Source organism: Ceratotherium simum, chromosome 1 (genome assembly GCF_057802395.1).
Source record: "Ceratotherium simum simum isolate JZ-2026a chromosome 1, ASM5780239v1, whole genome shotgun sequence".
Lineage (NCBI taxonomy): Eukaryota > Metazoa > Chordata > Mammalia > Perissodactyla > Rhinocerotidae > Ceratotherium > Ceratotherium simum.
The window spans coordinates 33,234,309-33,250,053 of record NC_141900.1 but is presented as its reverse complement, the minus strand read 5'-3'; the positions used below and the strand labels follow the sequence as shown (position 1 = coordinate 33,250,053).

Genomic DNA, 15,745 nt, shown 5'->3' with positions numbered 1-15,745 from the left:
ATAACAAACACTGATTGAGACCTTTTATGTGGGGGACAGTACAAAAAGCACTGGCGATAAGAAGACGTTTCAGATACTGTCACTGGCCTCAAGGAGGTTTCAGAGCTATGAGTGATAGAAGTGTGCATAGGGAGTAAGGGGAAAGCTGAGGCATTCTCCACTCAGCCTAGGGGAAGAAGGGGAGTGGTCAGGAAATGCTTCTAAGAAAGATTAGGACAGCTGATCCAGTTAAACGTAACCTGGAGATGGAAGTCTCAATCAGGCAATGGAATTTAGTCCCAGTGGCTTGAGCAGAAGGTATACATAGCAATGTGATAGGAGATCAGATTGGAAATGTAGTCAGAGGCCTGTGTGCCAAAGGAGGAACAAGAAGGCAACACGAAACCAAGGAAGCATTTTTGGCACAGCTCTAATAATTAATTTGAGAGTTGGAGTTTTTATTTTTCAAGACCAGCATTTTTTTTTTTTTGCTAAAAGAAAATAGGATAGCATAGTTTAGCACATCATAGAACAGAAAACACCAGAATGTGTTACATGTAATTGGTGCCAAGTGTTGTGTAGTAAAACTTTGGTTTTAGTTGTTGGGTTTTAGAAAAATAATTGGCAGTATGGAAAACAGGACTGATAATAAGAAGATAACCTATTTAAAAACAAACAATCTAAAAGTTTTGGTTTGGACTAAAATATACTTTTAAAAGTTAGCATAATGACATTGATATAATTTTATCTTCCCCTTCCTACCAGTTAAAAAGAACAAATGCTAAAGATAAATAGAAGCTGCTTTGCTTACAGAAGAGCAGAGTGAACTAATTAAAAAATAAATTTAAGAGCTCTGATGTTCAAAGCAGTCGTGACATTTCAGAGGTAAGCCAGTGTATTTATCAAAACTGGAGATTTTACTTAATGATAGGAACTTTAACAAAGCATTTCCAGAAGTTATAAATTTCAGACATTTTTAACCACTTGAAAACTTGCATGTAAACCTTTTAAAGATAAAAACTGATTTATTTGCATTTTTAAGGCTTTTTAAGGCTTCTGTCAATCACAATTAATAGCAGCTTGTGTTAGCATTTACCTTTTACGAACTTACTTTTATATGTATGATTTAATGCTGATATCATCCTGATCCCATCACAGAAGTGCTGAGACGATGGTGATGTTTCCATTTTACAGGTGAGAAAACAAACATAGCTATCATATAATTAAATCAGCAATACTGCCAGAACCACTACTGTACTTGTACCACTTCAACAGATGTCGTGCATTATAAAACATACCATGTTTTTTTTAAATAAAAAGTATTTAATTTCATATGCGTTGAAATAAGGATTTCTTCAAAACCATTTTCATATTACTATGTTAGGTGTTAAGTAATATACATTTATCACATTTGTTGAAACAACAGTTCAGTGTACAACTTGAATCAAGTAACTTCGTCAAGGAAAAAATAAGACCACTAATGCATGATACAAAATGTTTAATATGCATGCAACAAGTATAGTACATCAAGGCAACAAAACACACATGGAAATATTAGCATGTCATTCAGCATTCTACTTTGGAGAGTGTGTGTGAACACTACCACCTAAAATTAAAGATTGAGACATACATTGTTTCCTCATGCAAACATTTACCTCTATAACTAGTGTGAGATGAACTGTGTAGAAACCTGAATTCACATTAGCAGAATTTTATACCAAGAACTCCAAGAAAGGAGGAAAAGTCATGATCCTCAGATGTCATATTTAAATCTGCACTTAGCAGCATGTTAAGATGCACAAGTTACTGTATACATCAGACAAATCTGAAAAAATTTATCAGTTACAGAATCTTGAATTTCCTTTCTGTATTATAAAAATGTGTGCAAAAAATTTAACAATGATTTTTTTAAAACTACGGAAGGATAATACATGAGTGTGGACCATGAATGATAAAGCACTTAAACATTCTGATAGTTCTTAGGAAAGCAGCAATAGTGCTTAAGGCCAGCCTAAAATTTTTGCAGTTCCCCTCCTTAATCATATCTCACTCCCTCCTCCCAAGGTTTCCATTGTCCTCATGTTATACCTTCCTTCCATTCCTCGTGCTAATTAAAAATTGCTTTGGATACCTCACAATAAGGTATACAGAATTAAGAGTAGATTAGAGGTACCATTTCTCAAGAATATTTGCATTTCTACAAGTACTAAAGCCTTAAGCTAAAGGATAATGCTCTGAGTATGTTCGGGTACATCTGAGATAACTTATTTTAAGGGCCTCTAGGCCCTCTTTGTCCCTGAAATGATATTGTTCTGAACTGTCTTACATATAAGACTAGCCTTGTTACTATTTATAATCTTAAATTCCAAATTATAAGAGTAAAGCTCTAAATATTGCAGAGAACCAGCACACTCCTACATTTCTAATACAAAGAATGAATGTGGTAAGTTCAGTTCAGTGTTTCTTGCCTCCTCGCAATAAAATAAATTAGTTTAGGAGTAACAGTCTTCCTATATGTGAAAGCTAAGTTTGAATGTAATAGAACAAAAATAGCATATGAAGTCCCCAGTAAGTATTGCAGCCTCTTCATGTAAACAATATATAAAACTTCTTTGGCACAACTGAGCATGTTTTCCTCATATTGCTTACTCTAGAAAATATACTTCATATATTTTCTCCTTCAATATTTGGAATTTTTAGGGAAGAAATGTATATAGCTCATAGCTTTTTTTAAAAAGAAAACTAATTTTACCTGTAGAAGTGTAGGGATTTTTAACATCAATTTTAAATGAGATTATGGCATGATTAATGATAGAAACTGTAAAACGTACATGACAATTCATTGTTGCACGCAAGGGAGAGAAAAACAGCACTGCATGTCAAGACATATTGTTAAGTATGGTGATTACCCTACTGATCCTTATTTAAAAGCTTCTCAAATCTTTAATTGAACTTGAAATCTTTCCTGATAAAATACTTTTTCAACATCTGGTCTACTTTTTAAAATGATCCCAACTTTTGAGGCATATGTGATATTTTTAAATTGATAACCTTTTAAGAAAATCTTGGGGGGAAAAAAGATAAATTTATTCATTTTACTTAAATGGCCTAAAATACTGTAAAATACTTTCCCTATGACCCTAACAAATTTAGTAACTGCCTAAAGGCACATTCCTACAAAATTTATAAAATGTTAAGTGAAATGTTGATACCAAATGATAACTGTTAAAGAAAAACAGAATAAGCCACCGTGAAACTGCAGCTAAGAACCTTCTCATATTAAAAACAAGACATTTAAACATTAGAACTTAGGAAGAAATTAAAATTAATAAGTCATTTTTAGAAAATTTAATCACTGAATAAAAGAGAGAAAGAAAATACTTATGTCTCTGGAATAAAACGTTGAATTCAGTCTCTGGCAATTATGATACATTTAAATATATGAAAATAAGCTGAATAATATGTATAAATTGCAATGGCTTATTAATTTAGAGTATGTTTGAAAGCTTTTTAAGCCTATTCGTTTTTAAACTTCCTCAGTGACAAATATAAGAATTTTACAATGAAAAATGGCAGGATCATTTTTTAACTCATAATTTCATGTGGAGTAGATTGAATTCGCTAATATAGGCAACAGAATTCTAGACATGTGCCAGAACAATATAAAATTCCAAAGGTTTTCCCAGCAGTCAAACTTATGTAAATAGAACATTTGCAACATAAAAACATTTGGCCTTTACATAAAATTTTCAGGATGGAGTTAGGCCTGGACTTGTCATCTCTGTTGTAGGACTTGCAAGGTAGTCATTAGATTTTAGACTTGTTAGAGATTTGTAACTTGCCACTGATGTTAGAGACCCACAGAGACCAAGTAATGAAGGAGTATCTTCTTTCCCTGAAAATTAGAATAAAATAATAAATATTTAATTGCTCTTCAAGAATGATACCAATAAGATCTTAAAACCATTAAAAACTTCCATACTTCACAAAATATTGCAAACATATCTAAGTATAAAGTCAAAGATCTATGTGTCACCATGTTTATCTTTCAACATCACCCTTAAAAAAACACTACAGAGGATTATTCATGCTTCTCATAAAAGTTCTAGATATACAAGTTGAGATACCATGTTTTAGAGCAAAAATTAAAAGTTTACCTTTTTTGGAGAATATATTCATGTTCAGTTAGTAAAGGATAATAAAAAACTAAAGTAACAGTACCAGTACCCAAGCCACAGAAATACCAGGAAATCCACATGTAGGTTAAGTAATGCAGTAAGAAGCAGAACTGCTTCAATTCAATAGGGGGGCTTGATTTGGGAGCCTTGCATCTACTAAGCAAGCATCAGGAACTTTGTTATGTGTTAGACTTCAGTAGGCCCATGAAGGAGAAATGGTAGATCTGTTTCCACAGCTGGAGAAAACAAGTCCTTTCCAGAGCTGAATAAGTGTCAACCCACAGTGTGCAAAAAACAGCTGTTAAGTGGCTGGTTTGAGGCTGTGAAAGGCTGAGGTCTTTAAAAATTAGCAGGTTTTCAAAGAACATGAAAATTTAGTTTTACACAGTTAAAGTGTAAGCTGAATGAGATATCAGATGTTTCTGTATATTATATATATTGTTTCAAACAGCCCCTCCAAAGTGTTCCCATCGTCCTTTGTACTTTACCCCACCTCGTAGTACTACATGATAATTGTGGGGCTTTCTCCTTTATTACTATGAACTCTTTGAGAAAGGACATGGAATTTGTTGTCTCCATTGTATATCTCAAGTGCCTAGCACACAGTCGATGCTCATTAAATAATTATATAATTAATGAATTATGATTCAGTAAGAACTGCCCTGGGACACAAGAGAGCTCCTATGTCCTTTTTAGCTGTGTGACCTTGGGAAAGGCATCTTCTCTGAGCCTTTTCTTTCCTTTGTAAAATGAAAACAGATAACCAAAAGATGATTAGCTATGTTAACTTCATAGTTTTGCTGACTAGTAAAATACAGGAAAATATAACAGTGTTAAGAAAAGATATGGAAGAGTAATTGTTACATTCAGATTTAAAATGTTTATCATGTTACATCAGGATTAAAAGATAATAGATGTTTCAAGCACTCTTTTAATGTTTAAGCTTAGAGACCCATTTCAGGCCAAAATCAGCTCTCTGGAATTCTTTCTAACTGCTCCAGGAACTCTGCGTTGAACGGTCTCTCCAGATTTCTACTTCATCATTGGCCCTAATGTTTTAAAGAGATTTACTGCTAATTACATATACATATACATGTACATATGACTATTTTCTTTATTGTGGTAAATATATATCACATATAATTTACATTTTAACCATTTTTAAGTATACAATTCAGTGGCATTAATTATATTCACAGTATTGTTCAACGATCACCACTAGTTCCAGAAATTTTCATCACCCAAACAGATACTCTCTACCCATTTAAGCAATAACTTTCCATTCTCCGCCTCCCCCTAGTCTTTGAAAACCTCTAATCTACTTTGTATCTATGAATTTGCCTATCCTAGACTCATTCTTACATGTGGAATCCAACATTTGCCCTTTTGTGTCTGGCTTATTTCACTTAGCCTGATGTCTTCTAAGGTTTAGCCATGTTGTAATATATATATATATATACACACACAGTCCTTTTGTATGGCCAAATAATATTCCATTGTATGTATGTACTACATTTTGTTTATCCATTCACCTGTATGGACATTTGAGTTGTTTCCACCTTTTGACTATTGTAAATAATGCTACTGTGAACAATGGCATACAAGTACCTGTTTGAGTCCTGTTTTCAATTCCTTGGGGCTATATTCTTACGTTACATATATATATATATATATATATATATATTTATTTATTTATTTATTTTTTTTTTTTGAGGAAGATCAGCCCTAAGCTAAGATCTGCCAGTCCTCCTCTTTTTCTGCTGAGGAAGACTGGCCCTGGGCTACCATCCATGCCCATCTTCCTCCACTTTATATGGGACACCGCCACGGCATGGCTTGACAAGTGGTGCATCGGTGCGCGCCCGGGATCCAAACTGGCGAACCCCGGGCCGCCACAGCGGAGCACGCGCACTTAACCGCTTGCACCACCGGGCCGGCCCCACATATTTTTTTATTGTAAAGATTATCATATAGTAATTGCAAAAGACTAAACAATCTAAATGTCTAACATAGTTACACAATGGAGTAGTATGCAGCCGTAAAAGAGAACAAGAAAGATCTCTCTGTAGTGCTATGTAGTGATTTCTAGGATATACTGTTAAGTGAAAAAAGCTAAGTGCAGAATAGTGTATAGTATGTTACCTTTTATCGAAAAGGGGGGGCATGAGTTTATTTGAATTTGCTTATATTTTAAAAATCAATAGATAATTCAAAAACTAATAAAAATGGTTACTTGTGAAAATGGAAGTGAACGGAGTTGAGATGAACTTTAAGCACAGTAATTTGACTCTGGGATATATTATCAAGATAAAATAGCTTAACATTTCTTTGTGATTATTTTAAGTTACCATATTTTAGTAATAATATAGATATTATTTTGAAATTTATATAGAGAGAGTAGGAAATTACAGTCATCCTCCAAGACCCTCTGCACATACCAAAATCCACGGATGTTCAAGTCCCTTAGTCAGCCCTCTCATCCATGGGTTCCACATCAGATACAACCTAATGTTGCAGATGCAATGGGAACCCGCAGATACAGAGGGCTGACTGTATATTCATATGAATTAGAAACCAGTATTTTCATCATAAAGATATAAAAATATAAAATTAAGTATGTACAAACCTTGAATCTTATATTTGAATTATAGAAGTATATTTTTTGATTAAAAAAATTCCTAATTCTGTCCACTGAAGAGGGCTAGAAACAATGACCAATCCAGTAGCAATAGGCACCCCTGAAGCCTAGACTATGATCTTGAACATCGTTTCCTAGTATAAGGAAACAGGACTTTTTGGAGAAATAGCTGATCCTGCGTGTGGGCATGAAATACACCAAAGTAACGCAGAACATTTTGTTTTACCACAGAGCGAGGAAGCTGTAAGAGACTACTGGAGTGTCAAAAGGACACAGGAGCCATCTTTAAGGGTCTCTCAATGTCCAAAAAAGACAGTAACCTCCTGAGGAGATGCACTAAGATCCATTATTTATGTTGTATTCTTGCTAAATATGTTTAACTTGAATATGATAATAATGAACAATCAGACAAATCTAAATTATTGGACATTTAACAAAACAACTGGCTTGGGCTCTTCAAATATATAAATGTTATGCAAGAGAAAGAGAAAAGTTGGGAAGTACTCTGCTAGATGAAAGGACACCAGAGAGACTGAAAACTAAATGCAATGTGTGAGCCTTGATTGGATCCTAGACCTAAGAAAAGAAAAAAAAAACTTTAAGGATAATACTGGACAAGTGGAGACAGGTGAATATTAACTAATTATTTGGTAATATTGTACTGATGTTCAATTTCCTGAAAGTCATAATCATGTGGCTTTTTAAGAAAACATCCTTATCCCTAGGAAATACATACTGATGTATTTAGAGGTGAAGTGTCATGATATCTGCAATTTATTTTCCAATGGCTGAGGAAAACAAAATGTGGACATATGAGTAAATGGAGGGAGCACATCCCCACAAGAACATGAGCAAGATCAGGCAAGTGTGGCAAAATGTTAACCATTGGTGAATCTAGGTAAAGTATACACAAGTGGTTCATTCTCCTGTTCTTTCAACTTTTCTGTAGGTTCGAAATTATCCAAAACAAAAGGTGGAGTGGGGGAAGAAGATAAGGTACACGAAGTCCTCAGTGGTGCCCCAAGGAAACCAACCCTACAGCAAAGCTAAGTAGGGCATAAAAGCACCGGGGGATCTACCTATAGAAGCCAGCCTTCAAAGATGCACGGCCAGCCTCTGAAAATATTAATGATATGGAACCTGCAGGGCAGTGTGGTGCCCTCAAGGAAGCCAAAAGAGGCGTCATTCCAAGCATTCATTTAAAAACATATGGGGAAAATGGTGCAGAAGGATCCAAAATGGTTATGTTCATTGGGATTGCAGCTATGCGACTATGCTTATAAAAGGAAATAAGCAAAACTGTGTTACAGTAGAGGATGACAGGTGATTATTCCAAAATGTTCTTGAATATTGTTGCAATGTCAACAGTAGCTAATACATATATATATGCATATAAATAAACACATGCAAAATTACCTCAATGGATTAAAAGTAACCAGTATCTTAGAATTCGAGTTAATGATATTTTAAAAGCAATTTATCCATATGAGGGCAAGGAACTTGTCAAGGTTAACAAAACTTTCTAGCCCAGATGACTGGGAGAGTGATAGTTCCTATCAGAAACAAGTTAGTCATCAGGAGCAGAAAAGGGATCTTTGATTTATATCAAGAAGGATCAGTTTTATATTAAATGTGGAGTCTGGACTCTACAAGTCTTCAGATGGTACTGCTACAAATGTTATTAAGTTAGAAGTCATTCATTCAGCAATTTACTGGATGTCCTGTATGTGCCAGGCACTGTGATAAAAAGATAAATTTGAAAACCACTTCTTGCCCATAGGGAACTTAGTATATGGTGGAAACAGACACAAACAGAAGATTATAATCAAATGCAGTAAGTGTAGTGAGAACAATAAGTAAAGGGTATTAATGGAGGCTCAAAGAAGAATTATCAGAACCAAATCAGAAGGTATGGATTGAGGGCAATTAGGGGAGTTTCAGGGAGAAAGTGTCCATTGAACTGAATCCTAATGGACGTGCATACCCAAGGAGGCAGAAACCAGCGGAGGCTCTACAGAAGAACGGTATGAACAAAGAAAGGTACAGAGGGAAGAATTAGCACTGAAGATACAGGGAGCTACAAGCAAGAAATGAGACTAGAGGAATGGGCAAAGCCCACAGAAAACTTTAGAGTTCATGTTAAGGAGCCTGGAAATTACCTTGTAATCATAATAATACCTTTGTGTTGTGACTTGAAATCAAGTCTTCTGAATTCAGAGACTACATTCTTGGTCATACTCTTATATATAGCAGGGAGCCACTGAAGCCTTTTACATAAGGGAATTTCATGGTTAGTTTGTATTTTAAATACTTGATGGCTCTGTGAAGCATGATTTTGAGGGAAATAACATGGCTCTAGGGAAACCAGTAAAAAATCTACTGCAGTTGCCTGAACCAGGGTAGCAGTAGACGGGATACAGAGAATGGAGCACATGTAGAAATCTTCAGAAAGTTAAACTGGTAGGACTTGGTGAAGGCAAAATGTTAGGTGGGGGGCCGGCCCGGTGGCTTAGCGGTTAAGCGCGCGCACTCCGCTGCTGGCAGCCCTGGTTCGGATCCCGGGTGCGCACCGACGCACCGCTTCTCCGGCCATACTGAGGCCGCGTCCCACATACAGCAACTAGAAGGATGTGCAACTATGGCACACAACTATCTACTGGGGCTTTGGGGGGGGGAAAAAAAACGGAGGAGGATTGGCAATAGATGTTAGCTCAGAGCCAGTCTTCCTCAGCAAAAAGAGGAAGATTAGCACAGATGTTAGCTCAGGGCTGATCTCCCTCACAAAAAAAAAAAAAAGTTAGGTGGGAGAAGCCACGAATGACTCAGTAGATTTTGAGAATTGATAAGTGAATAGTGATATCAGCCACTCCCTAAGGAAGAGAAATTAGGGCTGGGGAGGGAAGGGGTCAATGAGGAAACAGAGATGCAGTAAATATGTATCCTAATTTTAAGGAATGCCTAAAGAGATTCCTTAGCCACTATCATAAACACATAGCTATAGGGAAAAAGTTATATTAAGCTATTGTGGAAGGACCATGTTACCTTTTTGTGATCAAGGGTCAAGAAAAGGGGTGGTTATCATTTTGTGCAATAAAATTTCAACCTATTGGAACCCATGTGTGGTGTAGTTGTAGTTGGCCAAGAGGGAGTTGTGACATAGTTGTTTTTGCATGGGCATGCATGAACTTGGTCACAGGTATTCATATTATCACTTTGAGTTACTTGTGTTTATATGCTGCTTAAAATGTTTTCAAAAACATTACAGTATAATTGCCCTTAAAATTAATAGTTGTCTATTCATAGAAAAGCATGAAAACAGACAGTAGACTAAATTTCATATTACTGAAGCAAACAGTCATTACAGGAATTACTGCAATTCATATTTTCTTGTAAAACAACACAAAGAGCTTGTTAAAAAAGAAATCTCTAGGAAAGGGAAAAGCCCTGCAAGTAGATGAAGCTTGGTGACATATGCAAAAGGATTGCTTATCACATGCCAAGCATGTAACTGAAGGCAGAAGAAATTCCTCAGAATAGATAAAAGAAATTTTGAAGCAACAAGCAATTAGTGTTAACTGATTCATGCAGCATGCAGGATTTCTGTTAACTTGTCAAACATAAATTTGACATGGAATTCCTGTGGCCAATGAAGAGAAGCTGTTTAACTTCCAGAAGCGAAGAAAATGAAACTATAAGTTAGGCAAATAGGAAAGTGTCTGCATAAAATTGTGCAGGATACTTGTTGGTAACTTGAAATAAAATCTCTACAACAGTGGAGTATTGTTTTAGGAAATGGTTCACTGTTGGCACAGAGGATGAAATTGTGGGAAAAGACATAGCCACTGACAATTTTGATTTAAATGATTCAGAAAAGATGAATTCTGAACGTGAAGTTCTTGGCAACCGAATTCACTTTTATTTTCCTTTTTATAGATACAGAGGAGTGAAATTAATTTTTAAAATCTATGCTTACAGTCTAAAAGAAGCAATAACAATCAGAAAATAAAATTAAGAAAATAATTCCATTTACAATAGCATCTAAAAGAATAAAATACTTAGGAATAAATTTAACCAAAGAAGTGTAAAAGTTTACACTGACAACTACAAAATATTGCTGAAAGAAATTCAAGGTTGAAATAAATGGGAACACATCCCATCTTTCCATGGATTGAAGACAATATTAAGATGGCAGTATTTCCCAAATTGATCTACAGATTCAATGTAATCCCCATCGAGATTCTAACTGCCTTTTTTTCAGAAATGACAAGTTGATTCTAAAATTCATATAGAAATGCAAAGGACCTTGAATAGCCAAAACAATCTTGAAAAAGAACAAAGTTGCAGGACTCACAAGTCCTGATTTCAAAACTTATTACAAAGCTACAGTAATCAAGACACTGTGGTACTGGAGTAAGGATAATGTGGCAATGGCACAGACATGTACACAAAAGGAATAGAATTGAGAATCCAGAAAGAAATCCATAAATGTATGGGTAACAGATTTCAACAAGAGTTCTAGGACTATTCAGCGGGGGAAAGAAAGAAGAGTCTTTTCAACAAATGATCCAGGGACACCTGAACATCCACATGCAAAAGAATGAAGTTGGACCCTCAGCTCCCACCATATACAAAAAATGAACTTGAAATGGATCAAAGACCTAAATGTAAGATCTAAAACTATAAAACTCTTAAAATGAAACATAGGTGTAAATCTGCATGACCTTGGATTAGGCAAAAGTTTCTTAGATATGACACCAAAAGCACAAGCAACCAAAAGAAAAACTAAATAAATAGGACTTCATCAAAATTAAAAACTTTGTGAGTCAAAGAACACTAGCAAGAAAGTGAAAAGATATCCCTCAGAATAAGAGAAAATATTTGCAAATCATATATCTGATAAGAGTCTACTATCCAGAATATACATAAAGAACTACTACAACTCAACAATAAAAAGACAAACAATGCAATTTTTAGATGGTCAAAGGATTTGAATAGACATTTCTCTAAAGATGGTATACAAATGGCCAATAAGCACATGAAAAATGCTCAACATTATTACTCATTGGGGCACTGCAAATCAAAACCATGAAATTCCACTTCATACCCACCAGGACGGCTATAATAAAAAAGACAAACAATAACAAGTGTTGGTAAGGGTGTTAAGAAATTGAAACTCTTAATTATTGCTGGTGGGATTGTAAAATGGTACAGTCACTTTGAAAAACAGTTTGGCAGTTCCTCAAATGGTTAAACATATGATTCAGCCAATTCCATTCCTAGTCATATACCCAAGAAAAGTTAAAATATATCTTCACACAGAAACTTGTACATGAATGTTCATAGCATTATTCATAATAGCCCCAAAATGGAAACTATCCAATGTCTAACTGATGAATGGATACACAAATTGTGATATATCCATTCAAGGAACATTAATATTTAGACATAAAAGGGAATGAAGCACTGATACATGCTGCAATATGGATGAACTGTGAAAACATACTAGGTCAAAGAAGCTAGACAAAAAAGGCTACATATTGTATGATTTCATTATATGAATGTCCAGAATAGACAAATCCAAAAACACAGAAAGTAGATAAGTAGTTACTCAGGGATAGGGGAGGGAGGAATTGGGACTACTAGTAGGTACAGGGCTTCTTTGCTGGGTGATGGCAATGTTCTAGAATTAGATCGTGGTGATGATTGCACTACATTATGAATATTCTATGTTTTTTGTTTTTGTGAGGAAGATCAGCCCTGATCTAATAACATCCATGCCAATCCTCCTCTTTTTGCTGAGGAAGACTGGCCCCGGGCTAACATCTGTGCCCATCTTCCTTCACTTTATGTGGGACGCCGCCACACCATGGCCTGACAAGCGGTGCCTTGGTGCACACGCCAGGGATCCGAACCTGGGCCACCAGCAGCGGAGCCCGTGCACTTAACCGCTATGCCACCGGGCTGGCCCCTACATTGTGAATATACTAAACACCACTGAATTGTACATTTTAAAATGGTGAATTTTATGTTATGTGAATTATAATAAAAGTTTTTTAGAAGTCTAAAGGATCTTTCCAGATAAATATTAAAAATGCTAAGAGATATAGAAACAATGTGAAATAGTTTAATTGTTGGCATTTTATTTTTCTTTTCTTTTTTGGTGGTTCATAAAATAATAGTGTTTAAAACCCAAGGCATCTTAGATTTGATGAAATGTGGTAGCTACTAGTAATTACTAGCATGACATCTGTCATATGATAGGCTTTATAAATGCTTTTTGAAAAAAAATGACAACTTCTCGCCCTTTTCTAAACAATTACAGTGCATTTTAACTTCTGAAATTTTCTTTTATTTCTTTTAATAATCATTAGAAGGAATGTAGAATAGCTTTTTGTTTTATACCGTTTTACTATATTACTCATTAAAATAAGTCCTTGAGGAATGTAAGTTATGGGACTATATAAAGGCATAAAAGCCTTTTCTGCTTGAACCAAGTTTTAGAATACAAGCATATATTTCTATTTTTCAAGTCATAAGTAACAAATCTCTATTTCTTAAGACTCGTCATATGGAGATGTTAATGAAAATATTTTTTAACTAAAAATGCATAAAATATGTAAAAGTAACAATCATTTACAGTTCAACCACTAAAATGAGCCACTTTTAACATCTTGACGTATCTGGCTTCCAATGTTTGTTTTTAGAGGGGAAAAAAAATCTATTATGTTTGTAAAAAGTGACATATTCATTATAAAAATTTAATCAATGCAGTAAAGCATGTAATAAATTTTAAAGAAATTACCATCCAGCTTACATTCTGACAGAAAAATAGATAGAAATAATAATATAAAACTGGGATGATATAATTAATGTCTTTTAATAAAAAGTTTTCATTTTATTTTTACTGGGATTCAATATAACAAAAGGCCAGTAAATGAAATGCTGAATTTCCAGTAAAACTTTTTTCTTCGAGTTAATATTTTTTAAAGGATTACTCTACGTTTAGAGAGCATGAAAAACATTTATAATTTTACCCAAGTTTGAGTGCTTTTTAATGACAAACATCAATTTTAGAATTATCTATTAAACTCTCAAAACTCAATAGTAAAAAAGATAAGTAATCCAATTAAAGAACAGGTAAAAGACATGAAGAGATATTTCACCAGAGGATATGGATGGCAAATAAGCACATTAAAAAATCTTGAACATCATCTGCCATCAGGGAAATGCAAATTAAAACCATAAAGAGGCATCTCTACATACCTATCACAATGGCTAAAATAAAAAACAGTGACACCACCAAACGTTGGCAAGGATGTGGAGAAACTGGATCACTCAGACATTGCTGATGGGAAAGCAAAATGGTACAGTCACTCTGAAAAACAGTTTGGCAGTTTCTTAAAAACCTAAACATGGAACTACCATACAACCTAGCAACTGTACTCCTAGGTATTTATCTCAGAGAAATGAAGACTGAGGTTCACACAAAAACCTGTAAACGAATGTTCATACCAGCTTAGTCTATTCGGGCTGCTATATAACCAATACCATAAACTGGGTGGCTTATAAACAACAGAAATTTATTTCTCACAGTTCTGGAGACTGGAAACCCCAAGATCAAGGTGCTCGCAGATTTGGTGTCTGGTGATGGCCCATTTCCTGGTTCATAGACAGAAGTCTTCTCATTGTGTCCTAACATGACTGAAGGGGCAAGGGAGCTCTCTGGTGTCTCTTTTTAAGGGCACTAACCCCATTCGTGATGGCTCCACCCTCATCACCTAATCTTCTCCCAAAGCCCACATCCTTATACTGTCACACTAGAGATTAGGTTTCAACATATGAATATGGGGGGACATAAATATTCAGTCTATAGTAGCAGCTTTACAGCCCCCAAATGGAAACAACCCAAATGTCCTTCAATGAGTGGTTTAAAAACTAAACAAAAACAAAAATGACAGTACATCCATACCATAAAATATTCTTAGCAATAAAAAGGAATGAACTATTGATACATATAATAACTTGGATAGATCTCAGGGAAATTATGCTGAGTGAAAAAAGCCTATCCCAACAGTCTATCTAGTGTCTGGTTTATACAGTACTCTTCATAATTTAAATAGTATTCTTCATAATTTCATGACAAACTTATAGTAATGGAGTACAGATTAGTGTTTGCCATAAGGAAGGGACACAGCTAGGGCAAAGCTGGGAAGGAGGTGGATATGGTTACAAAAGGGCAGCAACAAGGGATCCTTGTGGTGATGGAACTGTTCTGTATCTTGACTGTGGTGCTGTATACACGAACCTACACGTGTGATAAAACTGCACAGAACTAAAAGCACACTAATGAGTATATGTATATCTGAATGAAATCAGTGGATTGTGTTGTCAATTTCATGGATGTGATATTGTACTACAGTTTTGTAAGATGTTACCACTAGGGCAAACTGGATCAGTAAAGAGTGCATGGATCTTTCTATTATTTATTAAAACTGCATGTAAATCTGTAATTAACTCAAAATAAAAAGTTAAATTTTAAAAAGAGTATAGCTAGAGAAATTCCCTAAAATGTGATAAGCATTTAGGGAAAAATGCAGAATGTGAATGAATACTAAGTGAGCAGAATAACCTGCTGCATATATAGTTTTGTACTCCTTAAGTATATCTTCAGAGTAAATTTCTAGATATGTGATTGCTGGATTAAAAAATAAAAGCACAGGTAGGACTGTGTTAACTTTACATTAATTTAGGGAAAACTCAAAGTATTTCTCTCCATTTGCTTGAGTCTACTTTTGTGTCTCTTAAGAATTGTTTGTAGCTTTCCTCATTTAGGAATAAATTTAACAAGAAATGTGCAAAGTCTAAATATTTTATTATCTCTGTTGCTATTTAAATTGTTTTTTCCCCCTCCCAATAGAGTCTCTCACTGGTTATTGTTTGTACATGTGAA

At 34.9% G+C, this 15,745-nt stretch overlaps 2 protein-coding genes across 12 annotated transcripts in view; one reads left to right on the top strand and one right to left on the bottom strand.

Moving 5' to 3' along the window:
- Nucleotides 1-15,745, top strand: part of SLC25A40 (solute carrier family 25 member 40) — a 78,464-nt gene that overhangs the window by 56,054 nt on the left and 6,665 nt on the right. Inside the window, exon 13 of one of the 6 annotated variants that reach the window (XR_015556133.1) lies at nucleotides 7,745-8,118. The exons of 2 other annotated variants lie outside the window; for them this stretch is intronic. Coding sequence is in view for 3 of the 4 variants with exons in the window: in XM_087447864.1 (XP_087303990.1) it covers nucleotides 7,027-7,175 (149 nt within the window). In the remaining variant the exon portion in view is untranslated. 3 more of the 6 variants (XM_087448037.1, XM_087447864.1, XM_087447977.1) reach the window with 3 other exon arrangements.
- Nucleotides 1,463-15,745, bottom strand: part of RUNDC3B (RUN domain containing 3B) — a 171,555-nt gene continuing 157,272 nt past the window's right edge. For all 6 annotated transcript variants that reach the window (XM_004431307.3, XM_014788146.2, XM_004431308.3 and 3 more), the window contains one exon: nucleotides 1,463-3,874. In XM_004431307.3, coding sequence (XP_004431364.1) covers nucleotides 3,729-3,874 — 146 coding nt within the window. In that variant the 3' untranslated portion in view covers nucleotides 1,463-3,728. The remainder of the gene's footprint in view (nucleotides 3,875-15,745) is intronic.